Source organism: Zingiber officinale, chromosome 8A, assembly GCF_018446385.1.
Source record: "Zingiber officinale cultivar Zhangliang chromosome 8A, Zo_v1.1, whole genome shotgun sequence".
In the NCBI taxonomy this organism is placed as follows: Eukaryota; Viridiplantae; Streptophyta; class Magnoliopsida; order Zingiberales; family Zingiberaceae; genus Zingiber; species Zingiber officinale.
This window is the reverse complement of record NC_056000.1, coordinates 41,141,248-41,167,473: the sequence shown is the minus strand read 5'-3', so window position 1 is coordinate 41,167,473 and position 26,226 is coordinate 41,141,248. Positions and strand designations below refer to the sequence as shown.

Here is a 26,226-nt window from a genome sequence, read left to right as displayed (position 1 = left end):
TGACCAATATTTTCTTTGTTATTCATTACTCTTTATACCTTTCAGTCTAATAGATTCAACTATCCAAACTATATAATTTATTAGTTGCTTTTCAACATAGCAAACCATCTTAGTATACTGTCTCCCACATTATCTTCTAATAGAGTTGTGAAATAAAAATGTAGATTGAAGGAGAAAATGATCTAAAACTGAAGCTGTTGTAATTCTTTTTTACTTTTGCTGAAGTTGGCCTCTTCATTTTCATGTGTCTCTTGGAATCAACAATCTCTTTGAGAATTTTGCAATTCTTGCATCATAATACAATCCTTGGAGTTGCATGATGTGGACGCCTTTGTTGGACGCCACTATAATCGGAAGCGAATTACTAGCTTGGAATAAATCTGTTACTACCTAATTTGACAATTTGAAATAAATCTGCTACTACCTAATTAGCTACTGAATAAATCTGCTACTGCCTATTTGGTTACTATCCAAATTCTGCTACTGCCCAAATTTGCTACTGTTATAAGTAGAAATAAATAAAGGGCATTTATTTATTTGATTCCCTATTTCCTTTAGGAATTGTCTTTTCCTTTTCTCTTTGAATAGTCTATGTAATTAATTCCTTATAAAAGGAGTGTTATTATCAATGAAGAGAGGGAGAAAAATTGAGTAATTGAGACTCTGTCTAGGACAAGTCTTCCTCCTCCCTTTCCCCCTTACGTGTTGCATTACCAAGTACGAATCCGCATCTCGACCTGTGACTCGATCCTATACTCGGGACCATATCAACTTGGTATCAGAGCCGATCATGGGTGACACGGATCCAATCACATCTAAACTCGATGACTTCATGGAGAAATTGACCTCGCATCAGCAAGTTTTTATGGAGCAAATCACCTCCCGCCAGCAAGGACTAGAGGAGCAGATTGCCGAGATTTCCCGTACTGTTCAAGATGCTAGACGACGACCTTTGCCCACTGCAGACAACCCTACCAGCGCAGAGTATGACTCTTCTAGAGGCTCAGGGGTCAGACCTGAACTGCCAACTAGCGACACCATAGCTCCGTGGTACTCAAAGATGAAGTTTTCCACCTATTCTGGAGAAGGGGATCTGCTGAGCTGGGTTAAAAGGTGCGAAAAATTCTTTACCAACCAAAGGACCATAGAGGCTGACAAGGTTGACCTTGCTGCCTTTCACTTGGTAGGGGAAGCCCAACTTTGGTTTGATCAGGTAGAGCAAGAAGGGCCAAAGATGACTTGGAAGCAGTTCAGAGACCACTGTCATATCTGCTTTGGCCTGCCTCTAAGCAACAACCCTTTGGGAGAGCTAGCAAATCTGAAGCAAACATGCTCAGTAGAAGACTACCAGTACTAATTTCAATCTCTCCTCGCCCAAACCTCGGACCTTCGACCCCGGTTGACTTGTTCACAGCAGGGCTAGTTGAAGATCTTCGTATCGGCATTGAGCTACAGAAGTCTGGAAACCTGGGCATTGCAATGAATATGGCCAAGGCATTAGAACAGAAGCAATGCTTCCATCGAGGCGGGCGCTCACTGCGTACAAATTGGGGTGGAATCACATCTAAGTTCAACCCTAGCAGTGGAGGCCCTCCTGTAGCAAAGACCAAGGCCATGGGGGACAACAACAAAGAGACTCCACCTACCTCATTCTTCAAGCGTCTATCCCGTGCGGAGATGGCAGAACAAAGAGCTAAAGGCCTCTGTTTTAATTGCGACGAGGCCTACTCCACAGATCACAAGTGTAAGCACCCATTCTAGATTGAAGTACCGGATGATGACAGTGAAGGTGAGGAAGAGGGGGAGACGCACCCAGAAATTTCCCTCCATGCTATCAGTGGGGTTAGAAACTTACAAACAATGCAGCTGTTGGCCGCATCACACAGGATACCTGTTTCGGTATTGGTGGATTCAGGAAGCGCACACAACTTCGTGCGTGAAGGGCTAGTGCCGGACCTGAAGGTGGAGATTCAAAAGCGACCGAGCCTGAAGGTATGTGCTGCCAATTGAGAGTGTGTGTGAAGCTTAGGCCTCTGCAAGTCGGTACCCCTACAGGTGGGCAAAGATACCTTCTCTGTTGATCTCTATATGCTTCTGTTGGAGGGGGTTGACATAGTTTTGGGAGTTAAATGGCTGCACATCCTAGGCCCCATTATATAGGACTTCCGTTCCCTGACGGTGAAGTTTGTCCTGACGGGCAAGGAGGTCCTCTGGCGTGGTCACCCGTTGGAATCGAAGCTAGGTACAACCATGATACGCAATGAGGAATTCATGGGAAACAAACTGGAGTCATTGCTTGAGGATTACGATGACTTATTTCAAGAACCTGTAGGCCTCCCTCCACCTTGAAACTGTGATCACCGTATCACGCTTTTGCCAGGATCCACCCTCGTGGTGGTCCGCCCTTACCGCTACCCACAGCTACAGAAGGATGAGATCGAGCGATAATGCACTTATATGCTCATCCAGGGTATCATCCGTCCTAATAAGTCACCTTTTTCGTCATCAGTTCTTCTGGTAAAAAAACAGGATGGCTCGTGGTGTTTCTGTATCGATTATCGTTAGCTCAACAACCGTACGACTAAGGACAAGTTTCCCATTCCAATAGTGGAGGAATTACTTGACAAGCTCTATGGGGCGCAGTACTTCACCAAACTAGACTTGCGCTCTGGATACCACCAGATTCGGATGGACCCCAGGGATATCGAGAAGACAACCTTCCGTACCCACCATGGACACTTTGAGTTCCTGGTCATGTCGTTCGGCCTCACCAACGCCCCGTTAATCTTTCAAGCACTAATGAATGAAGTCTTCCAGCCATATCTACGTAAGTTCGTTTTGGTTTTGTTTGATGACATCTTGATCTACAACCCCACGAGGGATACTCACTTGGGACATTGTCGGCTTGTCTTTGAATTGTTAAAGGCTAACCTTTTATTTCTAAAAAAATCCAAGTGTTCCTTTGGTCAGTCCCAAGTATCCTACTTGGGTCATGTTATCCATTCCCGAGGGGTCGAGGTGGATCGCAACAAAATCCAGGCGATTGAGGAGTGGCCCAGACCTCAAACTTGCAAAGCTCTCAGGGGATTTCTCGGACTAACAGGCTACTACCGCAAATTCATCCATGCTTACGGGCAAATCACAACCCCTCTCATGAGTCTTCTTAGGAAGAATGCATTCCAATGGTCCCAAGAGGCTGAAGAGACAGTTGGGCAATTAAAGAAGTCCCTATCAGAAGCACCAGTGCTTAGTTTGCCTAATTTTTCTGAAGAATTTGTAATGGAGTGTGACACTTCAGGGAGTGGATTTAGAGCAGTTCTTCAACAATTAGGGCACCCCATTGCTTTCTTCAGTCGAAAAATAGCAGAGCATCATCTCAAATTAGCAGCATATGAACGAGAACTCATTGGTTTGGCCAAAGCCATTATCCATTGGAGGTCGTACCTGTCGGGTCGCCACTTTCTGATACAAACGGACCATTATAGTTTGAAGTACTTATTGGAGCAGCGCATCACCACATCACCCCAACAACATTGGATTAGCAAGCTGATGGGCTTCGACTTCCGGGTGGAATTTAAGGCGGGTCATTTGAATCGTGCCGCAGGTGCCCTCTCCCGCTGTCATGAGGAGGAACCTGTTAGGACCTTGACGTCCGCTAGAGGGGGGGTGAATAGCGTCTCACCCAAAACTTTACTTCCTATAATGTTAGTGCACAACGGAATACAAAAACAAACTAACAAATACGAAAGTTAACCTAAAAACAATAAGGAAGAAGACAACAAACCAAACACAAACCCTAACACAAGGCGTTTACGTGGTTCGGAGATAACTTGCTCCTACTCCACGGCGTGTCCGTAAGGTGGACGATCCCTCAATCCGTCGGTGGATTAGCCCCCGGCAAACTCCGGCTAGCTCAACCTCCTTGTGGGTGGAGAAACCTCACCACAACTCTAACCAAGATCTCTTGGCATACAAAGATCTCTTGAGCACAAGTAGACTACTAATTAGACTTTAACCAAGTCTAATTTCGTCACCTTGGTCGGCCATACCAAGCTCCTTCTTATAGAGCTTGGAACAAATCAGCAACCTGATTTGTCCGTTACCAGTCGACTGGTCCATGCACCAGTCGACTGGTTCCAGCCCAACGGCTCTCTGCTACAGTGCATCAGTCGACTGGTTCATGCACCAGTCGACTGCTACAGTAACGCTACAGGAGCTGCTACAGTAACGCTACAGTACTGCTATAGTACCGCTACAGTAAAACCCTAAAACTAAGATTTTACTATGAGTATAATCTCTCATGCACTCATACCCTCACGACTCATTTGACTCTTCTTTGCAGCCTTGACCTCTTGCCTTCAAGCCTACTTCCTTTGGCTCTCGTCCCTCGGATGCATCCAAGCCCGCGGCTCGTCCCCAATGCCATCCTTCGCGTATGCCTCGAAGTCGCTTCCCTCGGCCATTGTCCTTGCTGCCTTGTCCACGGTCCCTCGGATGCTCCATCCTTCACCGGACCCGAAGCCGTCAACCTGAGTCACATGTGTCACCTGTAGTCCTGCACAACTCAAGTACACATATCAAATAACAAGGGTAAACCTAACTTAAACCCTTTGCCCAAACACCAAAACACATGGTCCCGTGGACCATTGGGATTGCTCCAACAGAACCTATTATAATGGCTCTTTCTACTTGGGAACCGGCCGGGAAGTTTCTCTCCGTCTACCCAACCTTCGAGCTTGAGGACAAGCTCAACATCGAGAAGGGAAGTGATGATGTGGACCCCTTTGTTGGACACCACTATAATCGGAAGCAAATACTAGCTTGGAATAAATTTGCTACTACCTAATTTGACAATTTAAAATAAATCTGTTACTACCTAATTAACTACTGAATAAATCTACTACTGCCTATTTGGTTAATGTCCAAATTCTACTACTGCCCAAATTTGCTACTGTTATAAGTAGAAATAAATAAAGGGCATTTATTTATTTGATTCCCTGTTTCCTTTAGGGATTGTCTTTTCCTTTTCTCTTTGAATAGTCCATGTAATTAACTCCTTATAAAAGGAGAGTTATTATCGATGAAGAGGGAGAAAAATTGAGTAATTGAGACTCTGTCTAGGACGAGTCTTTCCTCCTCCCTTTTCCCCTTACGTGTTGCATGACCAAGTACAGATCCGGATCTTGACCTTTGACTCGATCCTATACTCGGGACCATATCATTGCGGTTGTTTCTTTTTCAAACTCGCTAATTGAATTGTTTTTTGATGTAGGGGGATTTGAATATTTTTATTATTATTTTTGGTAATTTTTGTTTTTTTTGGTATTTTAGGTATTTTTGATAATTTCTATCTTTTTGGATTTTTGGATTTTGAGTCCGTTTAGAGGTTTTAGGATGATGAGTCTTTTTCCTTTTTATTAGAATTTCTTTCCTTTCTTTACAAGATAGAAATTGAGGTCTATATGTTAGAATGTTTGCCCTTTTTTTGTGCCTTGGGATTAGTCTATATAAACATGTGTTTAGCTATTTAAGGAATACTCCTCGGTTATTAAATAAAATTTTCTTTTTTCGAAAAAAATCTAGAGGACGGCAGTTTTCTCTTCGTCTTCTCCTCAATTTCCACTTATCATCCTACTCGACGTCCATTAGTATTAAAGCTGGAAGGTTTCAATTGAGGAAGTCGAGCGTGAGATCCAATGAAGGTCGTCGTGTTCGTGGTCGTGTAAGGAAAGTTCTGGCTGCCTCATGGTCGTAGCACCAAGACGAGATTGAGGATTTAGAGTTTAGAGACAAGTTGCAGATGTAACCCAGTGTCTAGCGACGTGAAATCTTGAAGATTGTGAGATCTCAGATTAGAGATTTGAGTGTTTCTTCGAGAATCCTTATCAGCAGGCTACATACCATGAACGTCGTGGTCGGGAGGAGTCTTATGGAGACCTCGGTTTTAGGGTAGATCTGCCTGAATTTTTTGGTATGTTACAAGTAAAATGCTTCGTTGATTGGATCAACAAAGTGGAGTGGATTTTCGACTATAAGGAAGTTCCGGATCGGATGAAGGTTAAGCTGATTGCCATCAGACTTAAGGGTAGAGCATTAGCGTGGTGGGAGCACTTGCGACGTTCACAAGACCTACAAGGCAAAGCCAAGATCAAGGATTGGGAGAAGAAGAAAAAGAAGCTGAAAAGTTAATTTCGTACCTTTGGTTACACTCAAACTTCATTCCAGGGAGATTAGGCTTCGCCATGGAGGACGATGGCTTCGACGCCCGAGATTATCTGGACGGGTCTGAAGATGATTTAGAGGAGGAATTTGATCCATAAGAAATTGAAGAGGAATCTCGATCTCAAATTGGAGACGAGACTGAGGCGACCAGCGAGTTAGTATATGATGAGGTACTTTATGATGATGACCCTGAGACTAAAGTCGTTCGCAAGAGTCTGTTGATTTTCAAGGATGAATAGAAAATATAATGGATATAGCCTTTCAAAAATAAATGAGGTGAACACATCAAACAGAATGGATGCTATCTTCCGTACATTGAGGAATGAACAACATGGACATCTCTTTAGTATGTGGTTGGATGATATTCATCAACATGGTGCATCTAATGCTCCTAAAGTGCATGAAGGGATTGAAGAACTGCTTGTTTCCCAATTGCGACAGCCTACACCTGCACCAAACCAAACTATACATCTGGAAGGAAAACATGAACCAAGCCAGTTGCAAACATCAGAGGTTGAAGTTAGGGATGAAATAGAAGCAAGAGGTACTGAGAATCATGAGAATATTGTTATCCCTTCACAAGCAATAGATGTCTCTCCTAATACTGGTATTGTAGCCACCCATGGTGATTTTATTCAAGACAATGAAGTATCTAGTGCATGCTGATGCTGTTGTCAGAGATGTTGAAGCAGTGAGCCAAGCAAGCAGTTGCAGTGGGGCGACAATAGGTGACAACCTTTGTAGTTTGGAAGTTGAAATAGGAAGTGATGTCATTTGTGAGCTGCTTGAGACAATAACTATAGATTATTTTGATGCATTCATGGAAAGTGTGATACTGTTTGTGATAGTCTGATTGATCATAAGGAACTTTCTGGTTATCAAGATCTGTTTGTCTTGAAACAGTTAGAATATCGTAAGAAACGACACCTCAAAGACTTGATCAAGAAGCACTCTAAGTTCATCGGCTTCTACCCCACGATCACCCGAGCTCGATTTGAGGAGCTCAACATGGACCCGTTCAAGAAGTGCATGGAGCTGATGGAGAAGTGTTTGAGGGACGCAAAGATGGACAAGAGCAGTACCCACGATGTCGTGCTCGTTGACGGATCGACGAAGATTCCAAAAGTCCAGTAACTGCTAGTAGATTTTATGGATTTAGTACCAGATGATTTTCCTTTTGGGCTACCACCTGAAATTACTCTAAACTCGAGAACGAGTTCTTTCAACCCAGGGTGACTGATGCAGGAAGATCCGAAGATTTTCATTATGATTTTTGGTAATTTTTATTTTTTTGTATGTTTTTTTGATATTTTAAATATTTTTGGTAATTTCTATCTTTTATATTTTTAGATTTTGAATCCGTTTGGAGATTTTAGGATTATGAGTCTTTTTCCTTTCCGTTAGTGTCTTAGGATTAGTCTATATAAACACGTGTTTAACTGTTTGAGGAATAATCCTCGATTACTAAATAAAATTCTCTTTTTTTGGAAAAATTTGGAGGACGGCGGTTTTTTCTTCTTGTCTTCTCCTCAATTTTCACTTTTTATTAGCCTGTAGGAAAATCACTATCCTACTTGACATCGTTGTTGGTTTACTTCTTGGTTGTAGCTTCTTTCTTTTCTCTTGAATATACCACTTTTGTTCTTCTGTTTGAGCTTCTATTCTCAGATTTTTGCGCTTTGTTTGGAATGCTTGCAAGTCTACTCACAATGTGCCAACTTGCCTTTTTTCCAAGTCTACTCACAATGTGCCAACTTGCCTTTATGAAGGTTGTAAAAGTGTGTCAGCATGCATAATTATGTTTTATTTTAAGATTGGAATTAGATCGTGATGCTTTACGATCCTAAACGAAAAGTTTCTCAAAATATGTAATATTCCACATACTTCAGTTCTCACTGTATACATGTTGTCCATTTGGATGATCATGTAATCATTGCAAGCTTGCCCATGGAAAAGGGCCCTTGTTCAAGTCACCGTCAGAAACTATAATCACACTGTTCAGATTTTGGCCACTTTATTATTTGCAAGTCATTTTTGGTGCACCCAAGCTGATTTATCTTTGTTTTTTGGTTCAAGTAACACCATATACTTAAGAAAAATGGAAATGCCTCATTTTAGTCATGGTTTTAGATCTTATTTCCTGTGGATCGTCACAGATGAAATGTGTCATTCCATTGGTGGACCAAAATGAAAATCAAGTTTGCATGAAAACCCAAAGCTAGGTCAATATGGTAACAATTTATGTGAGCTAGCATGGCTCGACACTGGGATGGTATTGTTCCATGCTAATACCAAAATTGGTATCCAAGTTGAAATTCTAAACCTTTTATCAGTATCATCACAACTTTTTTAGGTTTTCTCTTGCTGCAGGAGTAACATTAGTTGTGTTTATTCTGTCCAGTATCTTACTATACTGAAAAACTTTACACTTAATTTTGTATCGCCAGTAAGAACTTCAGTAAAGTGACTCATTAGATATTCTTTGACAGGAAAGGGGGAAACTCTACCTATATATTCATTAAAAAAGTAATCACATGAGAATTTAATTACGAGAAAATTGAGTCCATTTGAATTGTTCCTGCCGCCTTGAGGATTTACTAGTTCTATCCTTTTTCCTAATAAAGAAATCTTCACTCTTTCATATATGAACTTTTGTAATTTGCCACTGTACTAAGGTTTATATATGGGAACTGAACTCAAGTCTGAGCCATATCTACCAAATAGCATAGTAAGTTGGCTCACTACAACATTGTACTAAAAAGGCTATGTAGTACACTGCTGTTGATTGACATGATTAGTACTTGGGTATTGACACACAAATAGACTGGTAAAAGAATATAGTTGTTGCTGTTTAATGTTTCACTGTGATTGAAACCTTGATGCTTGTTTATATATGTTTTGGTTTCTGTAGTATGGACGGTTTGTGAAACCCGCATTTGATGATTTTGTTCTCCCATCAAAGAAATATGCTGATGTGATCATACCACATGGAGGTGATAACCATGTAGCAATTGATCTCATTGTACAACACATCAGGACAAAGCTTGGTCAGCATGATTTATGTAAAATCTATCCCAATGTGTTTGTCATTCAGTCAACATTTCAGGTGACTATCTTTCTTCATCTGCTTTACCCAAATATTTGTTGCATTGAGCAGATGTCGTGACTTTCTCTTTTAGCCTGTCATGACATTATAATATATACAATGCTTCCTAAGCTTATTTTAACAGATACGAGGAATGCATACACTTATTCGTGATAGGGAAATAACGACACCTGATTTTGTCTTCTATTCTGATCGCGTCATACGTCTGGTAAACTTTGCATACTTTCCATTTTAAGCTATTTCAATGAATCCAGTGTTATGTTGAGTTCATAGCAGGAAACATTAGCACTCTTATAATACAAAAGAATATTTGTCAGGTTGTGGAGCATGGTCTTGGCCATTTGCCATTCACTGAGAAGCAGGTGGTCACACCAACAGGTACTTTATAACTCTACAAGAATAGCTGCTTTATTGTTTTGAACCTGTTCAATCTGATTAAACATTCTAGAACATTTGACCCAGTTTACTTAATTACTTATCCTAGGTGATTTTGTATGATATATAAGTGAATTCATTGAAAAGTCACTAAACCATATATACAATGCCATGCTTACAAGTGTCACTTAGGATCAACCGACAAAGTCGAAACGTATGATTTTGGTAGTTGATTGATATTGAGAATATGTTGCCATGGGTGAATGTCATTATCCCACCCATGCTGATATAGTTGCAGTGATACCAATTGTGATAGGCTTGTGGTACAATCTTTAAGTTAGGAGACTTAATTTCCTTATTGATAAAAATTTGAGAAGAATGTGGTTTAAGTTAAGAAAATTTCCTTCTTGTTTAGGGGGAGAAGGGTTTTTGAATTTAAAATTCCTAGCTAGAGGGAGCACAAGGGCAAGGGACGCTAGCTTAGCTCCTATATTTTCATGCATTATTTACCTAACTCAAACATATTGCCAAACAATGAAAAGGATTTGAAAAATGGTGTAATCGTTCCTTAAGTGATCACGTTTAACCTTAGGTTTTGATGTTTAGGTGGAGTTTAAAAAAAAAAAAAATGTGGAACCACCACATCAGCGGCCCCCCTAGAGCCGATCCCACGGATATGGAGGGAGGTAAATGCAGGTACACAGGTGGAAAGTGCATGGCGGAGACGTTAACCCCAGGCAGTGACACCCCGGGGATCAACCCCTGGACCTTTCGGCCACAGAACCATGCACTCCCCATCTGTGCTACGCCCTAGGGACATGTTTAGGTGGAGTTGAAGCCGGGACTTGTGGTTGTGCTTAATGTGTAGTTTGAGTTATGTTGAACTTGGACATGGACACTACTTGGCACAATCAAAGTCTTGGTTACCCAGTGGCTTGAGGTTTGTGGAGATCAAAGAAGGGTCACATATGATATTTGAGGGCGTCACAACCCGAAGGCTTCCATCCCTATATAAGGAATAACATCCCTACTCGGATAGTATCCATTACTGTATTAAAACCACAAGTAATACGCCTAAGGTTGCACCAAGTTATAATACACATGAAGACTTAACAATTTATTAATAATATAAAAACAAAATAATGACCCTCCTATACTCACGAGTGACAAAAGTAGACTCATGCTTACAATGAAACAAATACACCAAAGTACCAAAACACCAAAATGGATAAAGTAAAAAATCCGTGCATTAAATATCAAAGAAAATAAATTGATTGGGCTATAATAGAAACCATTTTCAATACTATCGCTAGGCATCTCAGAGTAAGACCAGCCTGTAATAGTGTCTAACCTCGGATATTGCCTAAAGTTTGCAAATCTAAAGGTCAAAGGAAAAGGGGGAGTGAGCACATAGTACAAAGTGGAAAAAAAAAGAAGTACATGAAATAAAATTATATAAGGCAACAACGAATTATAGCTTCTATTTTTCTTGTTCTTAAGCAACATTTAATTATTACTCTTTTATTGTTATTATTTGTCCATTTTCTTCTTAATTAATTTCATCGATTCTACTTTATTCGAGAATCAACGTAATTTATTAAGTGGGTGAATGACCTACAATCAAAAGATGTGTCGTATATGAATAAGTGAATGACTTGCAATCCATCTTATATGAGAACACATCATATATAAATGTGAGATAAGGATGAATGATCCATTATTCACCCGAAAAGGATGCATCATATATAAAATTAAATGATCCACAATCGACTTATAATGAAATGCATCATGTGTATGCATATATACACACATATATACGGTGAACGATGCACAATCCACTGAAATGCACCTCAAATAAGTAAATGATCTGCAATCCACCCACTGAGTAAAGCATCCCATAAAATATGGATGAAGCCTATGGATGAGCAAAAATATTTAAGTCTTTTTTTTAGCGCAAAGCTAAAGATTTACAATTTAGTTAATTTTTTTATTTTATTAATTCACTATATACATTCACGCAACTCCTTCAGAGCATGGAGTCAATGTTATACAATTTTGAAAATTTATTAAAATTTCATTTTAACTTGAGAAATTTGCAACTCTTATAAATTATAGAATTGTAGATCTCTAGTATAGGAATTGCATCCATTTTCTTGTTAATTTAATTGAGAAATTACAGAACTTCTTATGAGTGCAGAGTTGAAGTTCTCTTGCATTATTCAGTTGTATGTGACTAGTTCGATATAATTAATTATATTATTTGTTCATTTATATTTCTCATGATGGTTCAAATTTCTTTAAAGGGACTCCTCTAAGTTTCCCTATGTTCTAAATTTTAAGTTGTCTATTGGAAATTAATTAATAAATTTTTAAAAAGACAATAATAATTAGATAGACAATTATAATATAAAAGCAAGCAAACGTAAAAGACATTATCAAGCAATAGAAGTAAATATGAGTTTGCAATAATTTTTTTTTTAACAAAGGTATAATTTAAAGTTCAAAGAATTTATCCTTAGTGTTATCCTAATATAGGCATAATTTTAAAACTAGGATTTTTTTTTTAACAAAGGTATAATTTAAAGTTCAAAGAATTTATCCTTAGTGTTCTCCTAATATAGGCATAATTTTAAAACTAGGATTTTTTTATATCAATCATGCACTAAATTAATTTTTTAGAGACGAAAGAACACACACTACAATTTATATATCTATTCCCTATTTCATGATCAAACAATTTGTAAAGGGTTTTCCTTTTTTTTTTAAAATTATTGCGATTATATAATATCATTAATGTTGTATATTTAGTCATGCACAAGTTGGTTATAGGGGAAACAAGCAAGAAGAACCTCCACCTAAATTAGTCAAAGGGTCCAAGTCGTGCCCTTTGCGCTCTCTCTCTCTCTCTCTCTCTCTCTGCTTGAAAAATTCAATCAAGAGCTAATGTGAGGTGGCAGTAATGCGAGGCAACAGTGCGGCCGGATGAGGAGTTTTACTTATTGCTCCCTTTGCTGGAAGATTTTATGATAAAAGGAAGTACAAGTGGCAGTATCGTAAGGCGGGTTGATGGCGTCGCAAAGGTGCACAATGGTGTCATGAGGCGGAATGACAACCTTGGGAGGTAGGATGGCAGCGTCGACTTGGGATGATAACTGTGGTGTGAGAGAAGTTTTAGGATTTGGGTGGGGAAGGAAGTTGGAGTTAGGGAAATGAAAAAAAACTCACATGCACCGAAAGGGGGGAGGGTTCTGACTTTTGCGTTTTTGCAAAAAGGTCTAAATACTTTTTGAAATTGTAATTGGCCCTTTGAAATTTTCAATAATATAATAGAGGAACCATAAGATGAGGAATATGGTGCAATTGCGCTTAGGAAGCGGACTACATAAGCAAAATGTGAAGGATGACAGGAGGAGTGAAAATAGCTTTTTGGTCGACACAATTGTATAGTGAGCTAGGAGTTGAGAGTACAAGCACGGATGCACTCAAGTGAGGGTAGTTCTAAACCTAGGAGAGACTCGATCATTAGAATCATCATAATTGAAAATATAGACGAGGAAGCAAATCCAATTGACTAGTGAGTGCGTCAACTAATGGAAACTCAACTCTAAAGTTTATTTAAGGATTGTGGTTATGGTTCAATCAACTGATATAGAAGTTGACTAGGTAGTTGACTCTGGGCAAGGAGCAAACAAACAAAATGTTACTATTCAGGTGTTAGCTGATGGAGTAGTCCACTGACGCCTATGACTAGTTGACTGATGCTACGCCAAACAAATTCAAATAGAGACATTATTAGAAGGCGGAACAAGAAGTTTTGATAACGACTAACAACAATTCAATTCATTAATGGTGAATAACTTTCGTTTGATTGATGCTAGCCCAACAAGTCTAGAAAACTTGGGAGGGATGCAAAATGAAAAGAAAGTGTTGTGGTCAAGGGTTGTGACATCATGGGACTAAGGTTGCTTGTTTCTCATCTTTTATTTGTATTTTTGGGTAGGCCTACCTATGGGCCATGCAACAAGTTATCCTCGCGAAAATTCAATTGATTGAAGGCATGTTTCAGTCAACTAAATAGTTGAGTTGACTATATATATTATACTCATTAACAAAAGGGTTTTGTTTCAGCTTGAGTGGACTAAAAGCAAGGTTAGTTGACTAAAGTGACTTGTGTTGAGTGGATAGTTGATTGCTGAAAATAGTGTGCTCTCTATTTGAATTGAGTTAATAGAAAAGGCCTTGAATCAACTTATGGAAATATTTTTTTGATGGATAGCTTGATGTCAAGTGAGGCTTACATGATCAATATTTCAATTGACTAGAGAACATTTGAGTCAACAAATAGTTGTGTGAAGCTCAATTTGAAGGCTATAAATAGAATAGCTAAGGGGATCTTGAGAAAAAACACTCTTACCTCTTAGAATACTCATTCTCTAGTCATTCCACCCCCCAGAATACTCACCTCTCAAGATACTCATTCTCTAGTCATTTTTATAGTTTCTAAGTGCTTTATTTGAAACCCCAAGAGTCTAATATCTTTATCTTTAAGCTCTTTCAAGGTTTCTCCTTCATTTAATTTCTTTCGTGTTTTTAATTGCATATGTCTTTTAAAAAAGAAAGATTCCTGTATAAGGAGTACTCACCTAATGAGTTGGTAGGTGGTGTAGTAGGCAAGGCACATTAAATATATTGTTTGCGTTTTCATTATTTTATTTCTGTGGAGCTAAGTTTGTTTGAACCTTGTTTTGCAAAAGTAGTCAATTTTGTATTTTTAAACTTCCGACTATTTGCCCATCTAGTTGTGCCACTAATCCCTCTATTTAGGGATTCACATGAGAGGTAGATTGATCCTTAGACTGACTAAATGCAAAGGAGAAATGGTTGTTGTGAGATTTAGCCAAAGTGGAAGAGGCATGGAGACAAGCAATTGAATTGATATTGACTCCAGATCTAGAGAGCATGCGCTAGTAGTGGAGAACAACTCAACTATGTCAGTTGTGGCAGAAGGCACAAACTGCTAGCAGGAAAATGTGAGAAACAAAAAGCAGCTCCCATTCCGAATGTTGAGTCATTCATTGCATCGCGTAAGACTTCGGAAGATGAGCATGCTGCTAAATTTCTGATTAGGAGCGAGTATGAGTTGGAAAGTCATGATTCTTGAGCCACTCATCAAGTGGACGCACTCGGAAGAGGTAAGACAGATGGTGGGATGAAAGGGAGAAATCAATTGTGAACAGGAGTTGTCTCTAATATAATGCTAGCAGGGAAATTATTCTAGGTCAACCTAGGTTGTCCCTCTCTACTTAAATGTTTATATGCTCATTACAATTTTATAGTTACACCCTTATATGTTTACAATAGGACAACTAGATCCTCAACAACAGTTATATTAACTATAGAATCTCTATAAGATAATAGAGTTATCAAAAGAACTATAGAAACCTTGTATGCAATATTTTTCTTTTTATGCATGCTATATTACTTGCATGAATTTCAATTTTGTTGTATATGCATATGGATATTTGTGTTTGTTATTTTATAATCTCACTATATTGTTTCTCTAGGATCTGTGTATATGGGAGTTGACTTTTGCAAGAAACTCTGTGGAGTGTCAATTGTCCGAAGGTGAGACATGAATCAAGTATGTCTAGTTAACAATATCATGGAATAAACATTTAGGTAACACTTTTTTTTCCTTGGGAGCCTGTCTTTGCTAGGCCATTTCCTATTAATCCTTTGAACTTTGTATCATTAGTTATTTTGTCATTCTTTAATCACATTGGTTGAAGGAGAGCCTTGGCGCATCAGTAAAGTTGTTGCCATGTGACCAAAAGGTCACGGGTTCGAATCCTGGAAATAGTCTCTTGCAAAAAGTAGGATAAGGTTGCGTACAATGGATCCTTCCCCGGGACCTCGCATGGCGGGAGCTTCGTACACCGGGCTGCCTTTTTTTAATCACATTGGTTATCTTATTTTCTGCTGTCCTTTTGTCATCATACCTAATCTTATCATGTATCTCCTACATGATTCTCAACTTCCCAAGAAATAAAATATTTTGACTGAATGCAAGACACGATTTTGAAGTTTTTAGGAGCGAGCAGTTCTATATTGTTTAGCTAAGACTGTTTTTCATTGGATGCAGTGGTGAAAGTATGGAAAATGCATTAAGGGCGTGTTGCAAGGGGATAAAAATTGGCAAGATTCTCATTCACCGGGTTGGAGATGATGGTAAACAGGTTGGTTTTGGGAATGTGCTCTATTTAGTTAAACACTTGCGTAAATAAATACTTTAGCTATGAGCTTTTTACAGGTTTGGTTGAAACATTATTCTTTTAATAATACTTGTGGAGCAACATCTTATTAACTGGTATTGTTTTATCTGTATCTTCTATGCTTCATTATACTCAGCTCATTTATGAGAAGCTACCCAAGGATATCTCAGAACGTCATGTTCTACTTTTGGATCCTGTTCTTGGCACAGGTCAGTGTTAGTTGGTACAAATAAACCTTCCAGTACACTTTTAAGATTCTCATTTATTTACCAGGCTCTTTTTTTCCTGTATGTTATCAATTGCTTTTTTGATTAGGTTCTATAGTCTTTGTTGTCCTTGGACATACTTTATTGTGAATTATTGAGAAACAATTGGAATCCAGCTGTTGCCTTTTTTAACCTTATTGGATTATACTTGTTAGGACTCTCATTCCTTGTCTTGAAGGTTTTGATGATATTGATAAAGGGTTTAGGTTAGTTTTTGTGGTGATCTGATGTGTTTGGTAAGTTGTACAGTGTACACAGGTGTTGAAGACTCTGATGGCTCAAGGTCCATAAGATCAGAGAAAGATGGTGCATCCGAGAGACCACTGGAGAAGTAGCATTGGAGCATGGTCAGTCGAGGAGAAAACATATGCAATCAAAGGCGAAAAGGATGACTAAGGTGGAGCCACATGCTCAAAGCATCTGAGGGACGCATCTTGGCGATAGAAGGTCTCACGGCTAGAAGGTACTCCATGTCAGATGAGTGAGTGCACTGTACACTTGGGTCAAAAGATAGACAAGTGTATTAGGTGGAGCCGACCTTAAAACTAGTCGAAGTGGGCCAACTAATGGGTAAGCCGGTGGTTTATACCTCAAGCTTTGTCTAGTTGGGGTATTAAGGGTGTATTAGTTGACTGATGGATAAGTTCCAGTCAACTGGTAATTTGAATACCCCAAGTTAAGTTCAAACTGATTAGGGTATTAAGTTTGTGACAGTCTATTGAAGGAGTCGACTACAGATGACAGGATTATAACAAATTGGATAGAATGTTCAATTGTTGGCTGTCGCAGACGATTGGTGTCCATTGAAGAAGCACAATAAGTTTAGGAATTGATTGCAGCAGTCAATTGGATAAAGAGCAGTCGACTAATGGGTCAGTCCAGTCGACTGTGGCTACCGCGACCATAGTCTAGTTGACTGTCGCTACCGTTTGAAATGGAGCCGAAGATGGAAAAATCAACAACACAATGTAGATAAAATTTGAAGATCAATCGACTAGTGGTGACAGACAATTGACTGATGGTCACCAGATTAGCCAACGAACATATTCGAGTTGAAGGCTATAAAAGGGGCTTTGCGAGAAGGATAAGTCTTGATCAGAAAAATCATGCCCAAGCTCTATTGTTTTAACTTTCACTACTCTTCTATTGTTGTATCCACTTAATTGATTATAAGAGGTTTCTCCACTTTCTGTGATTTACTGAAGAGGAGAAAAGTAGTGGACCAAGGGTGCATAAGTGATGGACATAATAATCTTTGGGGGTTGTGAACCAAGTAAATCAAGAGTCTTCCACCGGTGTGCCGGCTTCAATATTCTTGATTTTCGCTGCTATTTATATTCTTCTTGTAAACTAATACAGCATGCAATATGAAATTGAGCCATAACATCATAAGTGTCTTGGGATTTATCATTAGTTTAAAAAAAATCATCTATTTTTTATATCTCTATTTCATGTATGTAACAACCATAGATTTCCAAAGCAGCGTTTTGGAAAAAATTTTACATGCTCATTTTGCCTCAATTGTCGACATGCTCACCTATTGCATGGAGCCATGTTTGTAAAATCACGATCTTGGATCGTAGGATAGTACGATCCTTCGATCCAGAAGCACAAATCGATCTAGGATCGTGCAGAATCGATTTTTGCAGTAGGATCACAGCAAAATCGGTAGGATCGTAACAGGATCAAAGCAGAATCGGAGCAGGATCGGTGGAGACTTTGAGAGGTCATAACTTTTGACTTGGATTGAACCACGGAGCGTATAATATATCAAATCAAAGCTCATTCATATATCTTTAATAAATTTCAAAGTTTATCTTTAACCATCCTATTTCAAACCCAAAAAATATCATTTAAATTATTTTCGAAGGCCCAGAAGATTTTATCTTTTTTTATTATCTTTTTTTTTTATCTTGTTAGGATTTTAAATTATTTAAACATATGTTTAATTATTTTTGAGTTAGTTTTTTTTGAGTAATATTCTGTCATTTCTTTTCCCCCAAATGATGAGTTTTTGGATGTCTATTGTCTAGTATTGTGGCATCAACCAGAAGATTATTTCCGACATTCATATTTGAATCAAAGGATTCAATAGCTTCTGTTATGTACGTTGTTGGCCTTTAAATTGGATCATCTTATAAACCAAGGAAATATTTTTGAGGTTGAATGCGTTATTATTATTGTGTTAATAGAAATTTTATATTCTTTTATTTTATGATATGAAAATATAAATATTATTTGTGTGCGAGAATGATAGTTAAATTACTAGTTAATTTAAATTTATACATGTAGTAATGTCATATGAAGTGTTGAGTGTAATGATTGCATATATATGCAAAATTAGTTATCTATTTATATGCCAATCAGTTTTTAAGTTATTTTTTCTAATTATTAATTATGTATGATAAGATTTTAAGGGCTTTTGGTAGGATCATACGATTTTACGATCCGATCCCGACCGATCTGATCTTGACCCTAAATTGATTCTGCGTAGGATCGCAATTCTACAAACTATGGCATGGTGTCCTTTGATGATTCCCTTAAATGGGTCATGTATTTGGTTGACTGGTTCTTTGTACTTGATCTAGAATCCTTGTAATTGACCCATTAAAAGATCCTGCTTGGCTATATGAGAGTCTGACAAACATTTATGATGCTTGGGTATTTATCACTAATTTCTTTACACTTGAGAAGGGATCGACCTTGCTTAGTTGATTTGGCAATATACCACATTGCAAGATTATGGTCGTCTTTGTATTTTCTTGAACCTCCTCTTTAACTTGGTTGTTCCACAACTTGTAACATAGGGGTTCTCCAAGTTTATCAATTAGAATTTCCAAATCATTGTTGACATTGATCTAGTTCTTGAGCTTTGACATGAGAAAATATTAAAAAAAAAGGTGGTCATGTTGTTTCCTTCTTATAGTGCCATCTCAATTTTGAACAACTTAAGAGTAGTTTGCTCTGCTGCTACTTTTGTTAGGACCAATGCGGCTAAAGGGGTTAAATAGCAACAACCTAAAATTTGAAAATCTTTTATTTTTGCTCTTGCAATTGAGAGGTGTAATCAAATGTTAGCAATCAATATTAAAAATTATATGATGGAAAAATAAAGACAATTAATTAATGCTAACATGATATTTTAACATCGTTGGACCACGACCTATGACTTAAAGTGAGTCACCCCTCAAAATTCCCTGCACAAAATAATTTCTCCTTCTAAGAGGTGGAGAAGCCTTGTACAAAAAATTACTTTTCTTTTTTACAAAATGATAGAAAATGAAAGAACAAAAGATAAATACTATTTTAAATAATAAAAGTAAACCTTTTAGATTATCCTCTTTAAGGTAGTTGAGAGCACTTTTGAACTCTAAGAATAGAGAGAGGAATGCTAGTCAAGAGCTGTGAATTGAATTTTTTTTCAAAGTCACATTCCTTAGTCTGTAGGGATTCAATTGACTTAAATTTACATGTTAGTCAATTGAAATGCCAATTTTAAACCTTATCCCTAATGACTTCCTTATCCTATCCAGTTGGCTCAATCTTCCTTAGTCAATTTAAAATTCAGTCGACTCATACTTTTCACCAGTCTAATTATTAAACTGTAACCTTTATCACTTAATTCAACTCTTTATTAGTCAACTCTAATTTTTGTTAGTCGATTTATTTGTATAATTATTTGACCTTTTCTCATAATGATTCTAACTTAGTCGGTTCAATCTCTAGTCGATATCGTTATGACCTTTTCACTGTTGACACAGTTTAGTCAACTCTGATCATCCCAATCAACTCAAATTTTGTAGCCACAAATACTATCCCATGAAGATAAAGTCTTGATTCGACTTACCACCATTCTGGTTAACTTAGCACAAAAACGTAACACAATCAACTAGGCAGCCAATTCAAGCTATTTCAATTATTGAATTAAGTACAATTAACTCAAAGAGTGTTCCTATTTGCAAACAACCAATTTATAGTTGATTACCGAGAGCTGTCAGTGGATCAAATTTGCTAAATTTTGAACTTATTCATCAACATTAACCTAGAAACACTATTCTCTGGTTGAATACATGCTAAAGTAGAAAAATTCTATCTAAAATACCCAAAATAATATTCACTCATCATTACTCATCTCATGAGTCTTCATATTAACTCCTCCTTCGAGTCGATCCCGATCTTTGAATCATAAAACTAATTATGGTTTGAAATTTCGTACCATACTAGGGGTGGTATGTTCGAAAGGTATCATTCTAATAAATTGCCGAAACTTGATGGTACTCAGTACAGGTAACCCATCTTGTGCCATTGTGTTAATCATGTTCGTTGAATATAGTGTTGTATTGACATCTGATACCCTTGAACATGCAATAAAATATGTCAAAATAAATTGAAATAGTGTTTGTTATGTTTTGTAACTTGTTCCTCTACAATACAAAAACTGTACTATTTTAAATGGTAGACAAAATCCAAGCTTAGGTATATAGTTGTTTCCTCATCTTTCCCTTTTTCATCTCCTTTTTCCTTCCCCCTCTAATTCTCCACCCACACCATTGCTTGAAAGATTGGCACGGTACTGAAACAATATTGTTCTAGTCAAAATATGAAACTTTGGCATGATTCAAATGTAAAACCTTGGAACCAACATCTTCATAGGCATTCATATCTTTTTCGACAATTGTTGAATCAAGAGCTAACTCCTCCACCATCAACATGCCAAGAGTTCACTTCAAGTTGACTCCTCTGAGACTTCTTTATCTACCAAACACCTCTTGGATTTCTGTCAACTCCTTTTGAACTTCTCTCATATATACCAACCATGTCTTTGACTTTTTCTTTGCTAAATTTTCTTCTACTTTGACTCACTTGGAGTTTTTCGATCTCTTACTATAGTTCTTGTCAAGTTCTTGCACCTTCATACTTGACACTCTTTAATATAGTATAGATTAAGTCTAACTTAAATTTTTGGTTAACTATATCAAAACCATCAATATTTTGATTATGACTATACCAATAATCTCCCCCTTAAGTTATAAGATAAGTCTCTTAGGATATGATTACACCAACCCTCATTATGTCTTCTTTGAAATAAAAGCACAAGGGAGAGAAAAGGTTACTAAAGAGCTTGAAAGAATTGAAGCTTAGAAAGTTGCATGCCTACCACAGCAACAACAACCAAGTCTTATCCTGTTAGGTGAGATTTGTTATATGGATCCTTATACGCCATCGGGCTCTATCTCCTACTATATCATCATTTATATTTAAATAAATTTTATCTAATTTAATTATTGCTAATCAAATCTTTTTTGGTATTCCTCTTCCTCGTTTGATATGCATGCCTAAGCTCTTAAAATGCTTGAGGCACTTGACCTTATATAGTACAATACATGAGTGTTTAATGTTCAGTCCTAGTTTTCAAAATAACTTTAAAGGCTATAAGTCTTGGTCTAATATTCACCTTTGAAAAGATAAAAAAAAATATAAAAAGACATCTCCAGTCAATTGAAAATCCGGTCCATCTATTGACAACCTAGTCCATTGATTGAATGACTAAAGTATGGATGTTAGAACTAACAAAACATTTTTAATTGACTAAATACTCTTTCAGTCGATTGGAATATGTCCTAGTCAACTAAAAACATTCCAACAATCCTATTATTCATGTTATACCCTATTGTGAGCTGACATAAATTCTGCAGTATTTGAATCATTGACAAACACGATGTAAGAACACCCTAAAATAGTAAGACTTCAACAAAATTAAGCTCTAGGTCGTCTGACCTTTAACTAAGTCATCACAACATTGATACAATCTACACTTAAAATTAAACCCAATATACAACATTACAATCAGTACAAAGGTTCACATCTCTTTAATTCCTTCTCTAAGCTTGATCATCCACAAATTCTACACTCTTCATGGTTCCCTACTCGATCTCTGTATTATATGATACTTTGCACTCGATGAATATCATCAAATTCACACTTAAATTAAGTTATTGTCAAATTATTGAAGCATTGTGGTCAAATCTAAACATAAGGGAGAATCCATTGTCTAAATAAAAAGACTGCATAGATTCATATGGAGAGCTCAGAAGTGAAGGTGTGGCATTTGGTTCACAAGGTATATATTGGAGAATCTAGAACTTTTATTTGAGACTTCACCCACTAAACCTAATAATCTCAGTAATTCTAGTACTCATAACACATATCTTCCTTCTTGAAATAAAATTCATATATCAAAGTGACACTATTGTAGTTAATTCAACGTTTGAATGACTTAACCAATAGTGCATGTTCATTTACATATATGATTGCTTTTCTAGAGACCGCTAGTTTTTGTTGATAGAATATCGTACAACAACCACACCACTGGCAATCTTAAGATGCTCAGATAAAAATAGATGGAGGGATGCACCGAAGGCGAACTATGTCAAACCAGATGAATCATGACCATATTTGTTTTACGAGGTTAGGTTGAGAATATTCAATGACTTCAAAGAAAATCTGTCAATTAATTTCATACTTCTACAAATGAATAAGTGAAAGTGTATGAGTAATATTTAACACCAAAAACATAAATAAATACAAAATGACAAAGAAATAGAAAAGTCATAAATTGAGCTTTTTATGAGTTATGTCTTTAAAAATCCTATTAAACACAAATTACAATGATATCATTGTTAAATAATGTTGCTCTCAGGGAAAAACATCATTGAATATTGCCAACTATCAGTTACAATACAAAACCAAAATTTAATCATAATATTAGCTTCTACGGTAAAAAGGTTGCAACTTTAGATTTCTCATTTCATAGAACACGAAGGACATAGTGTAAATAAGGTAACTATTAAGAAATTTTGGAAGAAAAAAATATTATTAATTTTATTCATTAATCTCATACATATATACTGACATATAGAGAAAGAGTATCTTGATTTAATTAAATCCATACAATTAAGATAAATCATATCCCTATAATTAAGGTAAATCATATCCCTATATTTTCTATTTATATTTATATAATCTCTAACGCTCCCCCTCAAACTGGTTCATAAATATTGATCATGCCAGCTTGTTACAAAGTTAATTAACTCGAACCCCATTTAAAGCTTTTGTGAAACTATTTTCCAACTGTTCTCTTGTCTTTACATACTTTGTAGAGATCGAACCTTGATGAATCTTTTCACGAACATCAGGTTAGTGCTGAAGTTTTAAGACCTACTTCAGTCAAAAGATGATGTATCCACGTTATCTCACGCACAATATTTGTCATAGTTCTATATTCTGATTCCGCACTAGAACGTGAGACAATATTCTACTTCTTACTTTTTCATAAGACTCAATTTCCCCCAACACAAACATAGTAATCCGATATGGATCTTCGATCATCCTTGGATCCTGCCGGTTAATATCTAAAAAACATTAACCTTAGTATGGCCATGATTATTATTCAAGATACCTCGTTTAGGTGCTCTTTTCAAATAGCACAAAATTTATTCTACAACTGCCCAATGATTAATTGTTGGAGAAGTTATATACTAACTCACAATATTAATTGAATATGCAATATCTAGGCGAGTTAAGATAATTTAAATTTTCAACCAACTTCCTTCTATACCTCTCAAGATTCTCAAATAATTCATCATCTTTTGTGAGTTGCAAATAGGGAGCCATTGAAGTACTACATGGTTCAACACCTATTTTTTTTGTCTCGAACAATAAGTCAATAAGTCAAGTATATATTTCCTATGAGATAATAAGATTCCTTTCTTCTTGTTACTCAACTCTCAAGAAATATTTTAAAATTCTTAAATTCTTTGTATAAAACTGATTGTGAAGAAAGGATTTAAGAGACAAAATACCTGCAATATCATTCCTAGTAATAACAATATTTTTTGTAGAACCAAATGGGGGCAAGAAGAAAGGATTTAAGAGACAAAATACCTGCAATATCATACTTTATAATGCAGATTACGAATTTATGTTTTTTAAAAAAATTATTTTGGTTGTTCATTTTTATTTAGGAGAATAAATTATTATTGTAGTTTTTGATTTATAATTGTTTTATTTAAAGAGTGGGAAATTTGTTCCAAGACTGAGCTTAAGCCTTTTAGGTGTATAGAAATTATTTATTTCTTAGCATATATTTTTAAATTTTTTTTTGTTGGAATTTAAAAGAAACTTCAAACCTCAATGTTAATCATTTTTCAATTTAATAATATTTCTCTTGGATTTTGTTTACTGTGTGAGATTAGATTGTTACTCTAGTTCTGCTCTAACCTCCATGTTGTATCACTCTACCTTTTCACTAAATTAATGAGATTTCTATCTTGGATGTGCACAGGAAACTCAGCTAACCATGCTATTGATCTGCTCATTCAAAAAGGAGTTCCTGAGAACCGAATAATTTTCCTCAATCTCATCTCAGTGAGCGTTTCCCTCTGTTCATATAGTCATGGATAGCTTCGCTCGCCAACTTGCTACTATCCTAATCAAATCATATTTGGGTTTATCTTAAATGATGTAGGCACCCGAGGGGATTCACTGTGTTTGTAAAAGGTTTCCTTCCGTGAAGATAGTGACCTCAGAGATTGATGCAGCTCTGAATGAGGAGTTCCGAGTGATTCCAGGGTTGGGGGAATTCGGTGATCGTTATTTTGGTACTGACAACTAACCATCTGCCGTTAGCCACTTCTGGTGAATGATCAAGTGAGTATATATTTGACAATAAATGCTAGTAACATGTCCAAATTGTTGAGATTCCTATCTGATGTTTGATGTTGCGAGATTGAACTGTAATTCCTTGGGTGTCAAAAACATGTTCTTCAATTGATTTGTTGGGCCTGTTTTAGAAAACTCAAATTTTCCTTTTCTCAAATAAGTGTTCTTGATGCTATGTTTACTTGGGAGCCCTGCAATCAGAGGGAAAAGAAGTAAAGAATGGAAGGGAAGGGAAGGGAAGGGAAGGGAGAGGAGTAGGTGGTGAGAAGAGAGAATAGATGTATTCTTGGATTGAAGAGCTGAAAGAAATGAGGTGAAATGGCTAAATGCTCCAACTGTCATAGTCAATTACCGAATTCAGCAATCGTAGCATAGAACCAATTAAACCCATTCTCGTTGCCTACCCTAGCTTCGAGATTGCTTGTGTTCTATGCTAGCGAATACAAAAACCAACAATTTTTGGCCTCAACTCTCTAGGTAGGTAGACGTGTCGACCAAGAAAGAAAATGATACAATCAGGACTTTGAGTTCCTCAACAAAGAAGACTATGAAGGTGAAGAATATGATGTGCATTGGGTATTCCTGTGCAAGAGAAGACAGGACAAGGACAAGAGCATTTTAATGTCTTTTTGTCAGTAAGTTCTACTTGTTCAATGTGCTTGCGGACACTTAATCCCACTTGGTGTCAATAAACACATTTGTGAGTTTATTGGGTATTGTCTTTGTATTGTCATTATATTGTATTAGTGTACGAGCATTGCATAAAGCAAACTATCTATCGAACCCAAGAATGAAGTAATTTTACATTTATACTTTTCAAAATATGAGGTTGGAATCGAATGCCAGCCAATTGATATGCACTAAATTTTGCCCTTGGATAAGTTATTTTCATTGCCATACGAGTCTGGCAGTGGATCCTAAACATGGGCAATATACCAAATCTAATATGTAGTGCCAATGCAATATTCTGGGTCAAATACATTCCATAATTTTTTTGAGAGGGGATTTTAAGAGGAATCGATAAATAAAAAGTTATGTTAATTTATTATTAATGTGTATTTACTTACTATAATAAATGGCGTGACAATTAAGAATTATTAGAATTATATATTTAATAAGTTCGTACCCCTAAAAGGTTACCTCCCTCCCTTTGTGATTTACTTTAATAAATTTCTAATTCTTAAAAAAAAATATTTCTCCTTCTGACAATGAGTTTCCTCCCCTTAAAAAATCAAATTCAACACTCCTGTTTGTGGAGTTTTCT

The 26,226-nt window shown here is 36.9% G+C and overlaps 1 protein-coding gene across 1 annotated transcript in view; it reads left to right on the top strand.

Moving 5' to 3' along the window:
* Positions 1–25,097, top strand: part of LOC122008602 (uridine kinase-like protein 2, chloroplastic) — a 38,724-nt gene extending 13,627 nt beyond the window's left edge. The window contains exons 7-14 of the mRNA XM_042564386.1: positions 9,134–9,328; positions 9,453–9,536; positions 9,646–9,706; positions 15,268–15,328; positions 15,846–15,939; positions 16,112–16,184; positions 24,586–24,668; positions 24,769–25,097. Coding sequence (XP_042420320.1) covers positions 9,134–9,328; positions 9,453–9,536; positions 9,646–9,706; positions 15,268–15,328; positions 15,846–15,939; positions 16,112–16,184; positions 24,586–24,668; positions 24,769–24,915 — 798 coding nt within the window. The 3' untranslated portion in view covers positions 24,916–25,097. The remainder of the gene's footprint in view (positions 1–9,133; positions 9,329–9,452; positions 9,537–9,645; positions 9,707–15,267; positions 15,329–15,845; positions 15,940–16,111; positions 16,185–24,585; positions 24,669–24,768) is intronic.
* Positions 25,098–26,226: the final 1,129 nt, after the last annotated feature.